This window comes from Salmo salar, chromosome ssa23, assembly GCF_905237065.1.
Source record: "Salmo salar chromosome ssa23, Ssal_v3.1, whole genome shotgun sequence".
Taxonomy (NCBI): Eukaryota; Metazoa; Chordata; class Actinopteri; order Salmoniformes; family Salmonidae; genus Salmo; species Salmo salar.
The window spans coordinates 21,987,531-22,010,261 of record NC_059464.1 but is presented as its reverse complement, the minus strand read 5'-3'; the positions used below and the strand labels follow the sequence as shown (position 1 = coordinate 22,010,261).

Below are 22,731 nucleotides of genomic sequence, written 5' to 3'. Positions count from 1 at the left end.
GCGTGGCGAGACAACACTGTCCGTGTGATTCCCCACGTGACGGTGGTTTTGCTGTAAACCCCAGCTGGCGTGGTAATGACACTCCATGGTGGTGGGCGTGGCTGGCGTGGGGAGCTGTGGGTGGACGCTGGTCTGGGCCCAGTCTGGTCACACTCACAGATGGGGAGGTAGAGCAGGAAACTGGGGCTTCCAGTAAAAACATGTAATTAGAAACACATTGACTCGCTGGAAGCCCCGGTGTGCATGATACTACAGCTCTGTATGTGAAGATGGGGGGCTGTCCCATGAAAACACACATTGGTAAGGGAAAAGCCAACATCTTTTAGAGCCATCAACCCTCTAAACTTTGCGTTGAGGTGTGGGAAGGGTTATTCCACGGTTGAGAAAAGCCCCCATACTTTGTTTACAACATGAAAAAAAATGACACTGTTTGAGAGCCTCAGCTCAGCCCTGAGGCCTGCCCACTAAGAGCAGACAGCGGGCACAGACAGCGAGCACAGCCGGCCCAGTGGGCAGAGTGGGTGCAGGGACCTGTGTGCTGGCTGAACCACGCCCGGCCCGGACGGCCATGTGGTGAACCCAGCTTCAGAGGGAGTGGAGGTTAACATGGCCACATCCGATCTGAGAATCCTGCAGAACAGCCAGCCGCCCAGTCCTCAGGGACACTGGGACTTTGAATGGAGGCGCATGTACATGTCGCTTCCCATATCCACCGTCTCCCATGTGTTAAGCACGCAAGATTAGCATATGCATAATCAGTCTATGGGGGGGATAGGTGTTACCAGTTTTAATACATCTGATTTATTGATGGATTTTGCAACAGAAAAAAACACATAAACAAGCACCCAAACACAGAAAATAGACATGCCGAATGCATTGGTTTTAGAAACCAGAGTATGTGTTTGCGGAGACTGACTGTCAAACATGACAGGATTTATACCCAGACTATTTGATGACAAGCTTAGAGACTCCCAGCTCTGGGAGCCTGATCCAGCATCCAGCTGCCATTCAGGAAATTCTCACAGACTCAGTAAACCCTTCAAAACAGACGCCTTTGAGCCTATCAGGAGCTTCAGCAGTGGATGAGTGTGAGAAATGAGTCCGGAGTGAGTCCCTTTATAGCGAGAGCAGAGCAGAGAGAAGAGAGTAGAGCAACCATCGGATAGCCTCTTTAGTGGGTTGCTTTAGATCAGGCAAAGTGGGAACTGTAGACATCAGGCAGCGGTGATCAGTGGTGACTGTGGCCACTGGGGGAAAAAAAACACTTAAATTAGGCTCCCAGTAGACTGCCAGCCAAACCAAGAATAAGGGTTAGATTAACAACAACAAAGCAAACAAATTTAATCAACTCTCAAGTGTTTTCCGAAATACCCCAAAGTCAACAGTTAATCAACACATACTTAGAATTAACAGAGTAAATGGCTGTTTGGTAAGTAATGAGGTTTTTATGAAGTACATTTCAAAACAGGGAAGTGTGATGTGAAATATTCACAGTTTGAGATGAATAGTAAAAGAGAGGGAATGTGTAACAGTCTGTGGAACACAGGAAGGCTATGGTCTGGCCATATAAAAAGAACAGACAAACATACATAATTGCACCATCCATTAAATACATTATCCATTGAACATACAGGATATAAAAAAACAGAAGTATAAACAGAAAGAAACTGATTGGTCCCTCAGTATATGAAATAACCATATAAAACAGTCTTAGCAGACAAGAAATACAGTATTATGAACAATTGTTGCTCTTCTTTTGACAAACAGTAACTTTGACAACAGTAATAAGGAATTCATTGCATTTCCAGACAATGCGTGGGCTGGCGGAAGGGAGTAGGCTGGCTGTGTTTGGTAAACATCTTTGTCTTCCAAACTCTTTGGAAAGTGTGTTACCTGGTCACAAGCATATAGCTGTAACAGAGTAAGGCACTGTACGGTTGGCATGAGATGGGAACCTAGAAGCCGATAAGTAGGAAAGAGACTTTTGGAGCGAGGCTAGTTATTGTATTGCGCTGAATTGTCTGGACATGCCACTCCCAAACTTTCCTATTAAAACTCAATTGAATGTAAAGTATAAACAGGAAGAGAAGGGCGGTTTGGAAGCAGATCAGAACAGCGTGGGTCTTGAGCCTCATCCAAACCCCCTGTGAATTGAATATGTACTCCATAATTCCTATGTGCTCCATAATTCCGATGTGCAGGATATGTTCCGATATTGAAATCTAATCTTTTCCATATTTTGCATTTGTATATATTTAATAGGAAAAAGAAAAGACTGCTTATTGCCACATCTGAAATGCATAGCAGGCCATCCTGTACGTTTAACACTGTAAATATACAGTGAACTCCAAAAGTGTTGGGACAGTGAAATGTTTTGTTGCTTTGGCTCTGTACTCCAGCACTTTGGATTTGAATTAATACAGTGACTGTGAGGTTAAAGCACAGACTGTCAGCTATAATGTGAGGGTATTTTCATCCATATCGGGTGGAGCGTTTCGAAATTACAGCACTTTTTGAAGATGTTCCCCTAAAATGGTGGGGACTAAAAGTACTGGGACAAATTCACTTGTATGTGTTTTAAAGTAGCCAAAAGTTAAGTATTTGGTCCCATATTCATAGCACACAACGACTACATCAAGATTGTGACTCTACAAACTTGTTGGACGCATTTTCTGTTTAATCTGGTTGTGTTTCAGATTATTTTGTGCCCAATAGAAATGAATGGTAAATATTGTCATGTTGTAGTCACTTTTATTGGAAATAAGAATAGAATATGTTTCTAATACATTATTTACCATTCATTTCTATTGGGCACAAAATAATCTGAAACACAACCAAAACAAACAGAAAATGCATCCGACAAATTTGTAGTCACAAACTTCATGTACCGTTAATTCCCAGGCTTTGAACCTCACGGCTTAAACAATGACGCGGCTAATATATGGATTTTTCCCGCTTTCAATTTTTTTCTCTCCAAAAAAACACATTCTGTGACGTGCTCAGTTTTTTGGCGGCATGAAGCTTTCATTAGACCAATGAAATTGCCGAACGGGTTAAGGTCAAACAACTTTTTTGTTTACTGTTTAGATTAAATCGAGCGCTCTCAAACTTCCCATCATTCTGATTACGGTAGTCATTTTGTCACCCTCATCATGGCAAAGACACGGAGAAATGCATATGATGCAGCTTTCAAGTTGAAGGCGATTGATCTGGCTGTTGGAAAAGGAAATAGAGCTGCTGCACGGGAGCTTGGTCTTAATGAGTCGATGATAAGACGTTGGAAACAGCAGCGTGAGGAATTGACTCAGTGCAAAAAGACAACTAAAGCTTACTGCTAATTTTTTATTTTTTGTTACAAGCCGTGTTTCGTTAAAGCCTATTTATTTTTGTTACAAGCCGTGTTTCGTTAAAGCCTGTGTAAAGTTAATTTGTTTCAATGTACCGGTAGGCACCTGCGGCTTATAGACATGTGCGGCTTATTTATGTTCAAAATATATTGATTTTTTTCTAAATTCAGTGGGTGCGGCTTATATTCAGGTGCGCTTAATAGTCCGGAAATTACGGTAGTCATTATGCGCTATGAATATGGCACACAATACTTAACTTTTTACTACTTTAATACACATACTGTAAGTGGATTTGTCCCAATACTTTTGGTCCCCTAAAATGGGGGGACTATACAAAAAGTGCTGTAATTTTGAAACGGTTCACCCGATATGGATGAAAATACCTTCAAAGTAAAGCTGACAGTCTGCACTTTAACCTCATAGTCATTGTATCATTTTAAATCCAAAGTGCTGGAGTACAGAACCAAAACAACCACAAATGTGTCACTATGCCAAAACTTTTGGAGCTCACTGTAGTTTATCTTCAGTAGTATCATATACAGTAGATGGGTCCTAGCCCTCTGTCTCCCCGTGAACATTCTCCATGTGCACTTTGAGGTAGTCATTCCTGGTGAACTTCTTATGGCACAGCGAGCATTCTGCCATGGGCCTGTTGGGGTTGTGGGTCAGCTTGTGCCTGCTCAGCATCTTCTTCAGACTGAACGACAGATCACACACCTACAGAGAGCAGGGGAAAGAGAAGTGTGTTAGTTAGCTCTGTTAGAGATTAGAACGGATTAGACCTTAATTACACTACATACACATCTCTGTTATAGTAGCTCTCTGATGGATCTTATGCTGCAGAGCAATATTAAGCTTTACAATCCCTACTATGGGTAGAGCCGGCTGACTGAACCACATTTAGTTTGTACTGGAAATCACACGAGAGAAGGCTTAGATATAAATCATATTTTCCCGACATAAAGAGGGAATAAATGAAACATAACATCCATCACAAATGATCACTTTCACACGTGACAAACGACTCCATATCACACTACCAGTCATCTTAATCCTGCATTGGCATGGGTGCAGGAGTTCAACATCCGGACTCAGGCTTCCCAGCATGTCTTCTACACACTTAAATATCATCCATTCAAAATGCAAACAGTCCCCTAAAGTTCACAAGCGGTAACCCTTTCTGTGATCACATCATCAACCAGGTTTAAATCACCATTTAGGATGCACGTCATAACACAGACGGCTGGAGATACAAAATACAAAAAAAATTGCACTCAAAAGCCTTTAATAGTGAATCAACAATGCCTTTCATAAATTGAATTCAAACACATCCTTGAAATGATTACAATAAAGAGATGGCCATAACTGATAACAGTACTGTCCTTGGTTTCCCGAACCCCCTAGTGCTAACCCAGCCAGTCTGGGCTTAAAAGAGCCATCATGTCAGAGGGTTCTGACGGTTAAGGAAACAGCCAATTTGATTGGCTTTCAGATTTAAAACTCTAGTAATTTAAAAAAAAGACACAGTTGTGGGTCTTCCATAAAACAGAATAAAAACAGTGGAAGGAAAGATGTTTTCAATTTCCAGACATGGTAAGAGGAAAGTGAGGGGGATCCAGAGACTTTAACAGGTCTTAAAAGATCCTTTCAGAGCATCAGCAGGACCCGTGGTCGCGTGTTTCTCTCTGAGAATCATTATTACTCCTGCGGTATTATAAACAGAGGGTAATTTCTCCCTCTGATCTTCTCAATGTGTTTACGTGAGATCAGTCGACTAGACCTCTCCAGAGGAGAGAGATCTTTATCTTCCTCATATTGAGTTTTAGCCCACATCTGGCCCCGTGCCACAGTCTGGCTGAGCAGAGCACATGCACACACAAGCACACATACATAAGCGTGGACACAAAAGCACGGACCCACACATATGTACACATACATACAGTGCCAGTCAAAAGTTTGGACACACCCACTCATTCCAGGGTTTTTCTTTATTTTTACTATTTTCTACATAGTAGAATAATAGTGAAGACATCAAAACTATGAAATAACACATATGGAATCATGTAGTAAACAAACTGTTAAATAAATCAAAATATATTTGAGATTGTTCAAAATTGCCACCCTTTGCCTTGACAGCTTTGCACACTCTTGGCATTCTCTCAACCAGCTTCATGAGATAGTCACCTGGAATGCATTTCAATTAACAGGTGTGCCTTGTTAAAAGTTAATTTGTGGAATGTCTTTCCTTCTTAATGCATTTGAGCCAATCAGTTGTGTTGTGACAAGGTAGAGGTGGTATACAGAAGATAGCCCTATTTGGTAAAAGACCAAGTCCATATTATGGCAAGAACAGCTCAAATAACAAAGAGAAATTACAGTTTATCATTACTTGAATACATGAAAGTCAGTCAATACGGAACATTTCAAGAACTTTGAAAGTTTCTTAAAGTGCAGCGGATAAGTTCATTAGAGTTAACAGCACCTCAGATTGCAGCCCAAATAAATGCTTCACAGAGTTCAAGTAACAGACACATCTCAACACCAACTGTTTAGAGGAGACTGTGTGAATCAGGCCTTCATGGTCGAATTGCCGCAAAGAAACCACTACTAAAAAGGACACCAATAAGAAGAAGAGACTTGCTTGGGCCAAGAAAAAAAAGCTATGGACATTAGACTGGTGGAAATCTGTCCTTTGGTCTGATGAGTCCAAATTTGAGATTTCTGGTTCCAACCGCCATGTCTTTGTGAGACCCAGAGTAGGTGAACGGATTTCCGCATGTGTGGTTCCCACCGTGAAGCATGGAGGATGAGGTGTGATGGTGTGTGGGTGCTTTGCTTGTGACACTGTCTGTGATTTATTTAGAATGTCTTTATTTAGAAGGCACACAACCAGCATGGCTAACACAGCATTCTGCAGCGATACACCATTCCATCTGGTTTGCGCTTAGTGGGAATATAATTTGTTTTTCAACAGGACAATGACCCAACACACCTCCAGGCTGTGGAAGCGCTATTTGACCAAGAAGGAGAGTGATGGTGCTGCATCAGATGACCTGACCTCCACAATCACCCGACCTCAACCCAATTGAGATGGTTTGGGATGAGTTGGACCGCAGAGTGAAGGAAAAGCAGCCAACAAGTGCTCAGCATATGTGGGAATTCCTTCAAGACTGGTGGAAAAGCATTCCAGGTGAAGCTGGTTGAGAGAATGCCAAGAGTGTGCAAAGCTGTTATCAAGGCAAAGGGGTGGCTACTTCGAAGAATGTCAAATATAAAAATTATTTTGATTTGTTTAACACTTTTATGGTTTCTACATGACTCCATATGTGTTATTTCATAGTTTATGTCTTCAATATTATTCTACAATGTAGAAAATAGTAAAACGTTTTATAAAATTTCAAAGAAACATGACTGGTACTGTATCCCCACACCATTTGGAGTTATGGTTAAAGTGGAAATATGTAACTTTTGGTGCCACCTGACCAAATTCACATTGAAATGTGAGTTATAGGATCTATAATTCTACTCGAAAGCAAGTCTAAGAAGTGGTAGATCTGTTCTATGTGCGCTATTTCTATGCTTCCCGTTCTTAAGTTTTGGTTATGCGTCTTTTACTTAGCAATCAGGAAACGGCGGAGCGATTTCTGCATAGTGCAACTTCAAAGGCCCAGAACTCACATCACACTGGAAGGGTTTCTCTCCGGTGTGGGTCCTCATGTGTTCGTCCAGACCTCTCTTCTGACTGAAGGCCTTGTTACATTCACTGCATTTATATGGCTTCTCCTGCAGGGACACACAAACAAACACACACTTACAGACAGATCACCTCTCAACACACAGCCAACCCGTATACTATACACAAATACTGTACTCAAACAGAGACATGGACTCTCACACAATGGACACCCACAATCACACACACACCCTCATATCCTCTCACTTCAACCCCCACCGCTCCCCCAGTGAGTTTATGAAGATATGAAATGAGAGATTGTACAGCCCCTGCAGTAGGGAGGAAATGGCCAGCGTATGGGGCCATAAGGAACACATGGATCCCTCTAAAGCGTAAGAAAACACGACACAGAAAAGCCCTTTGAACATGTACCAGTGCGCCGGCTCACTGGGGCTGTAGAATATCACCCTCTTCTCCACACCTCATCAGTTTACCAAAGAACATTTCCTCTGTGCCTTTCAGAGGCCTGTCTGGGTGTCACTCAAAAGCTCCTATCGCTCTGTGGGTGTGGGTGTGTTTTGTGTGTGTGTGTGTGTGTGTGTGCGTGATTTTCTGGGTGGACAGTCTCTCTGTGGCTCTTTTTGACAAGACTCACTGATAGCAAAGTCTCTACCCATTTAGGGCTAAGTTGTCATGGGAACTGGGTGAATACAGGAAGTAAGGGTCCTGGGAAAAGAGCTATCATGGGGGCGGGACAAGGAGTGGCCAACGACACAGGATACAACCCGAGGTAAAGATCAGGTTCAATGCATATGTCTGTGAGTGTGTGTATGAGTGTGTGTGTATGAGTGAATGTGTGAGTGAGAAAGAAAATGAGAGACGCCTAACAGTGCGTGTGGGTGTGTGAGAAACTTGGGTGTGGAGACCAAACCAGAACATAAGTGACGGTTTGTGTATTGTAAACTGCCAGATAAACCTGCTAGTTTAATTGGTATCACTTTTCTAATAAAGCATCGCTTCCACACTCAGGGGAAAACTTCCTCCTGAATGACATACAGAAAACCAAAAAAGGTTCAAGTTCAGAGGTCAAGAAAACACACAGATGTATAGGGGTGATGTGGAGGACCCAGAATGCATCACTGTGACCCCAGTAACATCTGTATCTGCTCTTCAGCAGATGGTCACCCTTGTGACATTCAACCGGACCCTCTGATTGGCTCATCTCTGAATCTGTCCAGTCAGGAGCCAACAGGGTTATGAATGGAGGGATAAAGCTCTGTTTATGTACTCTAAGAGATCCAGGAGGATCACATTTCATATCAAACGTGTGGTCAATGGTCATCTCTAAACCAACATGGCCACATGGGATGCGCCCATCCTCTGTAATCCAATACAAAATCAAACCCTTGTCCATATACCCCTAGGCACTTCTTATAGCTTTGAAAGAATTGGAGGTAATTAGCCATATGGTGATGATTCCGCCTAGCCTACTAGAGGGTAAGGTGGAGCAACTGCCGTATTGCTAATACACATCTAAACTGGTCCGATCACTTAATGCTGTGATGAACCAATCAGAGACTGCTATATTGGACCAATTGGAACCAGCTATAACTGACCATTGAAAAAGTGTTACAGTAAAACCCGTTCAGAGGTTTCCAAACTGAAAACAGAGGAGCTTGGAAGATTCTGATGGAACTTCAGAACTCTGGGCCAAAGTCAAACAAAATCAAACAGGCACCCCCACAGAGGGAACCAGTGGAATTTTAATCAGTGTGTTTACAGTCAGATCACTCTTGTCACCATCAGAGAAACTTAAAGAGATTAATAAAAAATCTCTGACCAGGCAACATGTCAGACGCTTTATACGAATCACATGTGTTCTATTGTAGTTGCCGATGGTTTGCTATGTGGGATAAACACACAACTCTAAACAGATCCATCTCTAAACTATACATTAACACTGAGCTGGAGCTCCTTCAGCCAGGCGTTTGTTCTGCTGAGGGGTGACTTCATCGTCCAGCTCTCTGCTGTGTGTCAGCTCAGCCCATATTTCACTACTGCAGTCACGGTGCTCTGAGCAAAGACAGAGCCGGGGACACACAAAGCCATGTCTCAATTCAAACATGAATGTTTCATCAAGTCCTCGCTAGAGAATAGGAGCTGATAGGAGTGTCCCTGTACCGCCAGCTGCCTGTTTCCACTGTACTGTTTTAGGCCAGAAGCTTTATACTGTACCTGCAGTCCAGGTTCATAGAGTGCAACGTAATGACGTGTGCTTGAGCAAACAGGAAATGCACTTGAAATGTGTCAACAAAACCGACAGGCCATACTCATATGAATTAACGATCTTGTAAAAAGTCATAAATAAATACTTGTACATAAATATACAGTACCATGGCCACACACACACACACACACACACACACACACACACACACACACACACACACACACACACACACACACACACACACACACACACCTCATGGAAAGCGGTGATTAGGTGGAGAACTTAAGTGGGTAGAGAAGTAGTGCAGAGGCACGGGTAGGAAATGACCTCATGAGAGACCAGGGTGACCATGCTCTTCCTCTCTCCACCCTGAACAGCTTGCTCCAAGCTCTGAGTCAGTGTACATTTACATGCTCATCATATCAACACTAACAACACCTGTCATGTCCTCACCAATCCGGATGTCCTAGCCGTGTCTGAATCCTGGTTTAGGAAGACGACCAAAAACCTTGAAATTTCCATCCCTAACTATAACATTTTCTGACAAGACAGAACTGCCAAAGGGGGCAGTGTTGCAATCTACTGCAAGGTAGGTACCCAGGTCTGTACCCAAACAATTCAAGCTTCTACTTCTAAAAATTTACCTTTCCAGAAACAAGTCTCTCACCGTTGCCGCTTGCTATAGACCACCCTCTGCCCCCAGCTGTGCCCTCGACACCATATGTGATTTGATTGCCCCCTCATCTATCTTCTGAGCTCGTGCTGCTAGGTGACCTAAACTGGGACATGCTTAACACCCCAGCCATCCTACAATCTAAGCTTGATGCCCTCAATCTCACACAACTTATCAATGAACCGACCAGATATAACCCCAAATCCGTAAACACGGGCACCCTCATAGATATCATCCTAACCAACTTGCCCTCCAAATATACCTCTGCTGTTTTCAACCAAGATCTCAGCGATAACTGCCTCATTGCCTGCATCCGTAATGGGTCTGCGGTCAAACGACCACCCCTCATCACTGTCAAACGCTCCCTAAAACACTTCTGCGAGCAGGCCTTTCTAATCGACCTGACCCAGGTATCCTGGAATGACATTGACCTCATCCCGACAGTAGAGGATGCCTGGTTATCCTTTAAAAGTGCCTTCCTCACCATCTTAAATAAGCATGCCCCATTCAAAAAATGTAGAACCAGGAATAGATATAGCCCTTGGTTCACTCCATACCTGTCTGCCCTTGACCAGCACAAAAACATCCTGTGGCGTTCTGCATTAGCATCGAATAGCCCCCATGATATGCAACTTTTCAGGGAAGTTAGCAACCAATATACACAGGCAGTTATGAAAGCTAAGGCTAGCTTTTTTAAACAGAAATTTGTATCCTGCAGTACAAACTCAAAAGAGTTCTGGGACACTGTAAAGTCCATGGAGAATAGGAGCACCTCCTCCCAGCTACCCACTGCTCTGAGGCTAGGAAACACTGTTACAACCAATAAATCCACTTTAATTGATAATTTCAATAAGCATTTCTCTACGGCTGGCCATGCTTTCCACCTGGCTACCCCTACCCCGGTCAACTGCCCGGCACCCTCCACAGCAACCCTCCCAAGCCCCCACCATTTCTCCTTCACCCATATCCAGATAGCTGATGTTCTGAAGGAGCTGCAAAAGCTGGACCCTACAAATCAGCCGGGCTAGACAATCTGGACCCTCTCTTTCTAAAATTATCTGCCGAAATTGTTGCAACCCCCTAGCCTGTTCAACCTCTCTTTCGTGTCGTCTGAGATCCCCAAAGATTGGAAAGCTGCCACGGTCATCTCCTCTTCAAAGGGGGAGACACTCTAGACCCAAACTGCTATAGACCTATATCTATCCTACCCTGCATCTCTAAGGTCTTCGAAAGCCAAGTCAACAAACAGATTACCGACCATTTTGAATCACACCGCACCTTCTCCGCTCTGCAATCTAGTTTCAGAGCCGGTCATGGGTGCACCTCAGCCACGCTCAAGGTCCTTAACGATATCATAACCGCCATCGATAAGAGACATTACTGTGCAGCTGTATTCATCGACCTGGCCAAGGCTTTCGACTCTGTCAATCACCACATTCTTATCGGCAGACTCAACAGCCTTGGTTTCTCAAATGATTGCCTCGCCTGGTTCACCAACTACTTCTCTGATAGAGTTCAGTGTGTCAAATCGGAGGGCCTGTTGTCCGGACCTCTGGCAGTCTCTATGAGGGTGCCACAGGGTTCAATTCTCGGGCTGACTCTCTTCTCTGTATACATCAATGATGTCGCTCTTGCTGCTGGTGATTCTCTGATCCACCTCTACGCAGATGACACCATTCTGTATACTTCTGGCCCTTCTTTGGACACTGTGTTAACAAACCTCCAGACGAGCTTCAATGCCATACAACTCTCCTTCCGTGGCCTCCAACTGCTCTTAAACGCAAATAAAACTAAATGCATGCTATTCAACCGATCGCTGCCCGCACCTGCCCGCCCATCCAGCATCACTACTCTGGACGGCTCTGACTTAGAATACGTGGATAATTACAAATACCTAGGTGTCTAGCTAGACTGTAAACACTCCTTCCAGACTCACATTAAGCATCTCCAATCCAAAATTAAATCTAGAATCGGCTTCCTATTTCGCAACAAAGCATCCTTCACTCATGCTGCCAAACATACCCTCGTAAAACTGACCATCCTACCTATCCTCGACTTCGGCAATGTCATTTATAAATATCCTCCAACACTCTACTCAACAAACTGGATGCAGTCTATCACAGTGCCATCCGTTTTGTCACATAAGCCCCATACACTACCCACCACTGCGACCTATACGCTCTCGTTGGCTGGCCCTCGCTTCATACTCGTAGCCAAATCCACTGGCTACAGGTTCTCTCTGCTAGGTAAAGCCCCGCCTTATCTCAGCTCGCTGGTCACCATAGCAGCACCCACTCGTAGCACGCGCTCCAGAAGGTATATCACACTGGTCACCCCCAAAGCCAATTCCTCCTTTGGTCACCTTTCCTTCCAGTTCTCTGCTGCCACTGACTGGAACAAACTGCAAAAATCACCGAAGCTGGAGATTCCCATCTCCCTCACTAGCTTTAAGCACCAGCTGTCAGAGCAGCTCACATATCACTGCACCTGTCCATAGCCCATCTGTATACAGCCCATCTATCAACCGCATCCCCATACTGTATTTATTTATTTATTTTGCTCCTTTTGCACCCTAGTATCTCTACTTGCACATCTACCATTCCAGTGTTTAATTGCCATATTGTAATTACTTCGCCACCATGGCCTATTTATTGCCTTAATTCCCTTATTTTACCTCATTTGCACTCACTGTCTTTTTTCTACTGTATTATTGACTGAATGTTTTGTTCATTCCATGTGTAACTCTGTGTTGTATGTGTCGAACTGGTATGTTTTATCTTGGCCAGGTCGCAGTTGCAAATGAGAACTTGTTCTCAACTAGCCTACCTGGTTAAATAAAGGTGAAATAAAAAATAAATAAACAATGTACAGTCAGGAACCCAATCACAGTCTTTCAAAACTTCTCAGACTGTGCTCAGTGTCTGCTGTGAGATTGCTATTACATGGGGATGTATTCTAGTCCACCATATACAGCTCTAAGTAGTAATCATTATCCTCCCCAGACTTAAAAAAAAATCACTGTGGGAGAAGCCTACGTGAGTGTCCTGGAATCTCCTCATGGAAAAAAAGGTCCTTCAGCTTTCATGTTTGCAGAGCGAGACACTGACTGGCAAGACATGACTCCTCTCTATTCCTGGCTGCCTGGCAGAGGTGTGTGAACCTCTATTCCTGGGTGTTACGTTCTACAGCTTGGCTGAGCATGGAGCAGATCAACTAAAGCGTAGCGCTGGAGATGGGCAGATAAGCATTTATGGACACCTGGGACTGGTACACCATATATACACAAAAGTATGTGGACATCCCTTCAAATTAGTGGAATTGGCTATTTCAGCCACACCTATTGCTGACAGGTGTATAAAATTGAGTGCACAGCCATGCCATCTCCATAGACAAACATTGGCAGCAGAATGGCCTTACTGAAGAGCTCAGTGACTTTCAACGTGGCACCGTCATAGGATGCCACCTTTCCAACAAGTCAGTTCGTCAAATGTCAGCCCTGCTAAAGCTGCCCCAGTCAACTGTAAGTGCTGTTATTGTTAAGTGGAACCGTCTAGGAGCAACAACGGCTCAAGGGGTAAAGTGGTAAGCCACACAAGCTCACAGAACGGGAACGCCCGAGTGCTGAAGCGCGTAAAAATCATCTGTCCTCAGTTGCAACGCTCACTACCAAGTTCCAAACTGCATCTGGAAGCAACGTCAGCACAAGAACTGTTCATCGGGAGCTTCATTAAATGGGTTTCCATGGCCAAGAGCCGCACACAATCCTAAGATCACCACGTCAATGCCCAGCGTTGGCTGGAGTGGTGTAAAGCTTGCCCGTCATTGGACTCTGGAGCAGTGGAGATGCGTTCTCTGGAGTGATGAATCATGCTTCACCATCTGGCAGCCTGACGGACTAATCTGTGTTTGGCCAATGCAAGGACAATACTACCTGCCCGAATGCATAGTGCCAACAGTAAAGTTTGGTGGTGGAGGAGTTACGGTCTGGGGCTCTTAGTTCCAGTGAAGGGAAATATTAACGCTACAGCATACAGTTGAAGACGGACGTTTACATACATCTTAGCCAAATACATTTAAACTCAGTTTTTCACAATTCCTGACATTTAATCTTAGTAACAATTCCCTGTCTTAGGTCAGTTAGGATCACCACTTTATTTTAAGAATGTGAAATGTCAGAATAATAGTAGAGAATTATTTATTTCAGCTTTTATTTCTTTCATCACATTCCCAGTGGGTCAGAAGTTTACATACACTCAATTAGTATTTGGTAGTATTGCCTTTATATTGTTTAACTAGCGTCAAATGTTTCGGGTAGCCTTCCACAAGCTTCCCACAATAAGTTGGGTGAATTTTGGCCCATTCCTTCTGACAGAGCTGGTGTAACTGAGTCAGGTTTGTAGGCCTCCTTGCTCGCACACGCCTTTTCAGTTCTGCACACACATTTTCTATAGGATTGAGGTCTGGGCTTTGTGATGGCCACTCCAATACCTTGAGTTTGTTGTCCTTAAGCCATTTGCCACAACTTTGGAAGTATGCTTGGGGTCATTGTCCATTTGGAAAACCCACTTGCAACCAATTTTTAACTTCCTGACTGATGTCTTGAGATGTTGCTTCAATATGTCCATATCATTTCCCTTTCTCATGATGCCATCTATTTTGTGAAGTGCACCAGTCCCTCTTGCAGCAAAGCAACCCCACAACATGATGCTGCCACCCCCTTGCTTCACGGTTGGGATGGTGTTCTTTGGCTTGCAAGCCTCCCTCTTTTTCCTCCAAACATAACGATGGTCATTATGGCCAAACAGTTTTATTTTTGTTTCATCAGACCAGAGGACATTTCTCCAAAAAGTACGATCTGCAGTTGCAAACCGTAGTCTGGCTTTTTTATGGCGGTTTTGGAGCAGTGGCTTCCTCCTTGGTGAGTGGCCATTCAGGTTATGTCGATATAGGACTCGTTTTACTGTGGCTATAGATACTTTTGTACCGGTTTCCTCCAGCATCTTCACAAGGTCCTTTGCTGTTGTTCTGGGAATGATTTGCACTTTTCGCACCAAAGTACGTTCATCTCTAGGAGACAGAACGCGTCTCCTTCCTGAGCGGTATGACGGCTGCGTGGTCCCATGATGTTTATACTTGCGTACTATTGTTTGTAGAGATGAACTTGGTAACTTCAGTCGTTTGGAAATTGCTCCCAAGGATGACCCAGACTTGTGGAGGTCTACAATTTTTTTTCCTGAGGTCTTGGCTGATTTATTTTGATTTTCCCATAGTGTCAAGCAAAGAGGCACTGAGTTTGAAGACAGGCCTTGAAATACATTCACAGGTACACCTCCAATTGACTCAAATGATGTCAATTAGCCTATCAGAAGCTTCTAAAGCCATGACATCATTTTCTGGAATTTTCCACGCTGTTTAAAGGCACAGTCAACTTAGTGTATGTAAACTTCTGACCCACTGGAATTGTGATACAGTGAATTATAAGTGAAATAATCTGTCTGTAAACAATTGTAGGAAAAATTACTTGTGTCATGCACAAAGTAGGTGTCCTAACCGACTTGGCAAAACTATAGTTTGTTAACAAGAAATTTGTGGAGTGGTTGAAAAACGAGTTTTAATGACTCCAACCAAAGTGTATGTAAACTTCCGAATTCAACTGTACATTCAAGACGATTCTGTGCTTCCAACTCTGTGGTCAACGCCCGACCTCATTAATGCTCTTGTGGCTGAATGGAAGCAAGTCCCCACAGTTATGTTCCTACATCTCGTGGAAAGCCTTTCCAAAAGAGTGGAGGCTGTTATAGCAGCAAAGGGGGGGACCAACTCCATATTAATGCCCATGATTTTGGAATGAGACGTTCCACAAGCAAGTGTCCACACACTTTAGGTCATGTAGTGTATCTTAGACACACACAATTGCAAATATAAATAATAAAATAAATATTTTCCTACATAAAAACATAAAAGTATGTTTAAGGATATTTCATGTGACTTATGGAATACACCATAAGTCATGACATAGTAAGAAGTTATTTCCTAGCTCGTTTGGAGGTTAAAAATATCCGGCAGCAAAAACAGCTCTCAACAAAAACAGATCCAGAATGTTACTGTTATTCCTTGGTAGGGTTGGGAATTGCCATAATATCACAACACGATATTAACACGATACGATATGTATTGCGATTCTCACAATTCTGTATTGTGATTTGATTAGGGCTGTCACTGACCCCTCAAAAAAATATATTTGTCAATCGAGCCATTTCATTTTCAACCAATCGGTCAAAATTTTAAAATATGTATTTTTCCATATATAGACACACCCTATGTGTTTTTATAAAATCAACTATAAGTAATAAACTTGTCTGATGCTTTAAGCACGTTGTTTGATTAAATAATTAAGACACACAAATGACTCAAGAGGGAGCCAGAGACGAAGATAGCCTAACCAGAAGAAAAAAATATACACTGCTCCAAAAAATAAAGGGAACACTAAAATAACACATCCTAGATCTGAATGAATGAAATAATCTCATTAAATACTTTTTTCTTTACATAGTTGAATGTGCTGACAACAAAATCACACAAAAATAATCAATGGAAATCCAATTTATCAACCCATGGAGGTCTGGATTTGGAGTCACACTCAAAATTAAAGTGGAAAACCACACTACAGGTTGATCCAACTTTGATGTAATGTCCTTAAAACAAGTCAAAATGAGGCTCAGTAGTGTGTGTGGCCTCCACGTGCCTGTATGACCTCCCTACAACGCCTGGGCATGCTCCTGATGAGGTGGCGGATGGTCTCCCGAGGGATCTCCTCCCAGACCTGGACTAAAGCATCAGCCAACTCCTGGACAGTCTGTGGTGCAACGTGGCGTTGGTGGATGGAGCGAGACATGATGTCCCAGATGTGCTCAATTGGATTCAGGTCTGGGGAACGGGCGGGCCAGTCCATAGCATCAATGCCTTCCTCTTGCAGGAACTGCTGACACACTCCAGCCACATGAGGTCTAGCATTGTCTTGCATTAGGAGGAACCCAGGGCCAACCGCACCAGCATATGGTCTCACAAGGGGTCTGAGGATCTCATCTCGGTACCTAATGGCAGTCAGGCTACCTCTGGCGAGCACATGGAGGGCTGTGCGGCCCCCCAAAGAAATGCCACCCCACACCATGACTGACCCACCGCCAAACCGGTCATGCTGGAGGATGTTGCAGGCAGCAGAACGTTCTCCACGGCGTCTCCAGACTCTGTCACATCTGTCACATGTGCTCAGTGTGAACCTGCTTTCATCTGTGAAGAGCACAGGGCGCCAGTGTCGAATTTGCCAATCTTGGTGTTCTCTGGCAAATGCCAAACGTCCTGCACAGTGTTGGGCTGTAAGCACAACCCCCACCTGTGGACGTCGGGCCCTCATACCACCCTCATGGAGTCTGTCTCTGACCGTTTGATCAGACACATGCACATTTGTGGCCTGCTGGAGGTCATTTTGCAGGGCTCTAGCAGTGCTCCTCCTGCTCCTCCTTGCACAAAGGCGGAGGTAGCGGTCCTGCTGCTGGGTTGTTGCCCTCCTACGGCCTCCTCCACGTTTCCTGATGTACTGGCCTGTCTCCTGGTAGCGCCTCCATGCTCTGGACACTACGCTGACAGACACAGCAAACCTTCTTGCCACAGCTTGCATTGATGTGCCATCCTGTATGAGCTGCACTACCTGAGCCACTTGTGTGGGTTGTAGACTCCGTCTCATGCTACCACTAGAGTGAAAGCACCGCCAGCATTCAAAAGTGACCAAAACATCAGCCAGGAAGCATAGGAACTGAGAAGTGGTCTGTGGTCCCCACCTGCAGAGCCACTCCTTTATTGGGGGTGTCTTGCTAATTGCCTATAATTTCCACCTGTTGTCTATTCCATTTGCACAACAGCATGTGAAATGTATTGTCAATCAGTGTTGCTTCCTAAGTGGACAGTTTGAGTTCACAGAAGTGTGATTGACTTGGAGTTACATTGTGTTGTTTAAGTGTTCCCTTTATTTTTTTGAGCAGTATATATTCCCGACCCTCCTCCTCCCGCTGCTGCTGGCCTTCACAGATTCTGCCATTACACTCCTGAAGTTGCTGGTAATAGGCTACACCAGCTTTGTAGGTTACACCAATTTATCTCACCATTTCTACCGACCAGTCGACTAAATGGAATCAGCCCTAGATTTTATACTGTGATTTTGTTGCGATTTGATGTTCCAAACATATTGCTCACTATGTCTACTACAGAGACAAGAGAGAGCAATGAGTAAATGAGTTCTGATCAGTCATTAAATAAAAGCGCTGAAAACATGTTGGCTCACTATTTAAAAAGAAGATGGAAAACACGCTATAGAATGAAAAATATCGGAGTTTTGGCCTCGGTACAGCCGACTAGCACTAGATAACGCTACCTACAGTAGCAAAAAAAAAAAATAATGGGGACTTGGGAGTCAAATATTGATATAATATTGTACAAACCTTATATTGTGATATGTAACTGAATACATTTCCCCCCCATCACTATTCCTTGGCTTTCATGACTGGTTTTTACACTCAAATACATACGGAGACATACATGTGTGAATACACACACACACACACGTTGGGGTGTGAGGATGGAAAGAGGAGGAGAAGGAGGTAAAGGGAAATAAAACCATTTCCATGTGGCAGAGAAACACCAACACCTCAAACTGTGCCTGGAGCAAAGAGAGGAGAGAGTGTGTGGTAGAAGTGAGCGTGGAAAAGAGACTTACCCGAGTGTGTGTGCGAATGTGCATCTTCAGTCCATCATTCTTGCTGAATGCTTTGTCACAGTAAGGACACTGGTATGGCCGCTCACCTAGAGAGAAGCATCAACAGAACGATCAACATACATCAGCGAGAAGGAAACATCAAAATCAATACAGAGCGGATTACAAATACAGTGTGCAGATGCTCTTAAGTAGTTTAGATAAGCGCACATTTGTCTACACACTAGGCAGTATGCAAAAAAACTCTTTGAAACACAAAAAATACTACACGATGATCAAACACTAGGCATACATACACACACGTCCACCCAAAACTACTATGACCACGGTAATCTTCAAACAGAGCAGATCTAAGCTCAGAGGAATTGGAGGCATGAAAAAAATGTAGGGAGAAAATCCAAATTTTTGCGCTGCGGCTGGCCACATGCAGAGCCTGATCAAAGTTATCTGTTTCCTGCCGGCCGGGCCTCCAGCTCTGATGCAGCGCCGCAGAGAGAAGGGAGGGGAGACCTTCATGTTTATGCCACCCCTGCCCCTAAACTAGAGCTGCTGGCGCTGCCATGCACCGATGCACTACACTGCACTCTGACACTGATGGGGGCCACAAAAAATCTGAACTCATCATGAGGGCCGCAGTGGCTCATGGGTCTGCGTACCCACGTCCATACCCTCATGCAGTCAGAGCCGGTCCTAGCCTTTTGGGGGCCCTTGCGAGCAAAATATTTGAACAGCCCCCTTCTTGATAGCAAAGGGAAAAAAAACTTTTACACTTCATTTCCTGCAATTCTACACATTTTGCCATGGGGCGTAGACAGTGCTTCATTTGAGCCGGATCCTGCCGGAACAGGATCTGGCACCTCTCAGTTTTGGACTGTTTCATTCCGGAACCCATTTGCCAGGATCTGGTACCCCTCTTGGCATACATATTTTTTTTTCCACTGTTTGCAATGTACCATTTTTTATAAAAGCAATCAGGGTTAATTTGAGTTGCCTCCTCTGTAATTCCCCTTCCCCCTAAAAAACACTGTGAAAACGAGCCTGATATTCTAAGAATTGATTTGAGTTGGGCCGGCCCGGGATTTTGGTTTGCACAACATTGTAGCCTATAGACAAATGCATGTCCATTGCTGTGGGGAGAGAGCGCAGCACGCCTGTATCTCTCACAGAACTAGAATGACATTTACTTTCTATGATCGCTCTCCCTCTCTCTGCTCTGATAGACATCAGCCTGCAACTCTAATCTCTCCAGCGTTGTACTTATGTACTCATAGCCGCGGGAAGGGTTCTGGAGGTTCCGGCAGTAGCCCTGATAAATTGAAATACATTTGACAAAAAGTGATAGAATTACTGCTGTCTGTTCAGAAAGAAATGTAATAATTCAGAAGACTACACCTGGAGTAGGCCTATAATTTAGTCACAGAAGATCAATAGCTTTTTCTTCTTATTATTTTTTTTAAATGTGTCTAGCTGTGGATTGTGTGTGGCTCAATAACAAGCCATGCCTACAGTCGAGAACACGTGGCAAATCTGTCAGTGAATAGCATGCAGCCAAAACAGGGCTTTCGCAATATTTCAAATACAATTGTGGGAAAACACAGATTGGAAAGCAAATAGCTCCTGCTGAAAAGAGAAGACTAATCTGCCTTTAGGCTACCAAATATGTTATCAACTTCCAAATAGGCCTATTGAGCGAACAGCATTGTTTTGCAAAGGAAAACAAGAGCGAGGCTTTTGACACAAGGGCATCAGCCATCGCTGATGAGTGAACTGCGCATCATTGGATGATTCAGTTAAACTGGAAAGCTTTTTTAGGACTATAATTTCCTCCTCATATTGTACAATATGTGTGTCTCCACACACCTAGGCCTAGGCTATTGATGGATTCAAGACGTTTTTAATGATCTCAGTTTCAGTGTCAAAGTGGCCTGTCATTTCAATAATTGTTGCGGTATTGAAAAAGATTCTGCCAAAGTCTGCAGTCATGTAAAATTATGTATAAATTCATAAAAAAAAAAGGTCAAAATCTTCCCGGACCCTAGGCTACAAACGTTTTGTTCCGGCACCTCCCAATTTACAAATGAAGCACTGGACATAGAGAACACGTTGCAGTTTTATAACTAATTTCATGCAATTCTACTCATTTCGCCATGGGGAAGAGAGAAACGTTTGCAGTTTTTAATAGGATATCTGAGTGAGAGTGACTAACAAAATCAATGGGGTCCCGTGGTTGGTAATTTGACCATGATTACAAGTTTAGACAGCTGGCTAGAGTAATTTACCAATCTAAAAAATGTTAGGTGACATGAGTGAGTGAATGTCAGTGACTGACATAAGAGAAAAACTGCTGATGCACAGCCAAATTTTGAAATTGCATCTTGTGTTTTCATTCTACGATTCTAACTTTCAATAGTAAGTTGGTCCGCGGACCTGTGCTGAGCATAAATCTGGTTCTTCTCAAGGCCCTTTCCTCCCTCTAGCCATGCTGCCTCTGCTGTGCTCTGATGCTTTTCTATACAGGGAAACCCTTCTCCAGGCTGTAGGTCCTCACAGGAACTACCATTATGAAGGGATTCTATGGTTGTTAGGTTTGGATAGAGGTTATTATAATGTAGATGTGTTCTGAGAAGATCCTCACTGGCCAATGATGAAGAAAAGCAAACAGAACTCCCACAAACCTTCTCAGAATCAGATATAGTCAAATATCCTTTTATCCAGCGTTTCCCAAACTTGGACCTCGGGACCCCAAATGGTGCAAGGTTTTGTTTTTGCCCTAACACTACTACACAGCTGATCATTTGAATCAGCTGTGTAGTGCTAGGGCGAAAAACTAAACGTGCACCCCTTGGGGTCTCGAGGACCGAGTTTAGGAAACCCTGCTTTTATCTTATTCAAATCAAATAAAATGGTACACACTCACAAATCTGCCTATAGTTTTATGCGAGGAAATAACGATTGATTATTTGTCACACTAATCCATGTGTACTTTCTAGTGAGAGAAAAGGCTTCACAATCAGTAGTACCGCTTGTCTCATGAAAATACATTGTTCCAAAGTAAGAACACACTACAACCCATAGTCAGGCTGGCCCGGCTGAGCTGAGCCCAGGCCCAGTGGATCAAAGACAGGCCAGCCTAACTCCCAGAGATCCTATCTGAGCACGCTCTGTACGATGGCAAAGAGGATGTGACAGGCTGTCAGTCAAACAGCCAGCAGACACGTGGATGTATTTACCCCAGAGCTGATCCGCAGCCCAGATAGCACAACCAGCACTGATTACCAACCTATATATGGAATATGAGGTAACTCATATAACCGCAGTGAAAATACCCCTTCCAAAGGAAAATACAGTGCAATACTTGTAAGGTAGTATTTTGGGGTTCCACCATGGCTACAGTGCCTTCAGAAAGTATTGAGTAAAGCCTGAATTCAAAATCTACACACAATACATCAGAATTACAAAGTGAAAACATGTTTTAAGAAATGTTCAAACATTTACTGAAAATGAAACACAGAAATATCTAATTCACGTAAGTGTTCACAGTCAATACTTTGTAAAAGCACCTTTGGCAGTAACTACAGCTGTGAGTGTTTCTGGGTAAGTCTCTAAGAGCTTTCCACACCTGGATTGAGCAACATTTGCACATTATTATTTTCAAAATTCTTGAAGCTCTGTCAAATTGGTTGTTGATCATTGCTAGACAACCACTTTCAGGTCTTGCCATAGATTTTCAAGTAGATTTAAGTCAAAACTGTAACTCGGCCACTCAGGAACATTCACGGTATTCTTGGTAAGCAACTCCAGTGTAGATTTGGCCTTGTTATTGTCCTGCTGAAATGTGAATTCATCTCCCAGTATCTGGTGAAAAGCAGACTGAACCAGGGTTTCCTCTACGATTTTGTCTGTGCTTAGCTCCATTCTGTTTTTTGTTTTATTTTATGAAAAACTCCCCAGTCCTTAATGATTACAAGCATACCCATTACATGATGCAGCCACCATTATGCTTGAAAATACAGAGAGTGGTACTAACTGTGTTGTATTGGA

The 22,731-nt window shown here is 43.5% G+C and overlaps 1 protein-coding gene across 2 annotated transcripts in view; it reads right to left on the bottom strand.

Moving 5' to 3' along the window:
* Positions 1 to 792: 792 nt before the first annotated feature.
* Positions 793 to 22,731, bottom strand: part of LOC106584218 (PR domain zinc finger protein 5) — a 68,317-nt gene continuing 46,378 nt past the window's right edge. The window contains exons 14-17 of one of the 2 annotated variants that reach the window (XM_014169257.2): positions 18,694 to 18,779; positions 7,026 to 7,130; positions 3,859 to 4,064; positions 793 to 1,247 (exon numbers count right to left, since the gene is read on the bottom strand). In XM_014169257.2, coding sequence (XP_014024732.1) covers positions 3,900 to 4,064; positions 7,026 to 7,130; positions 18,694 to 18,779 — 356 coding nt within the window. In that variant the 3' untranslated portion in view covers positions 793 to 1,247; positions 3,859 to 3,899. Of the gene's footprint in view, positions 1,248 to 3,435; positions 4,065 to 7,025; positions 7,131 to 18,693; positions 18,780 to 22,731 lie in introns of those variants that run through there. The other variant, XM_014169256.2, reaches the window with a different exon arrangement.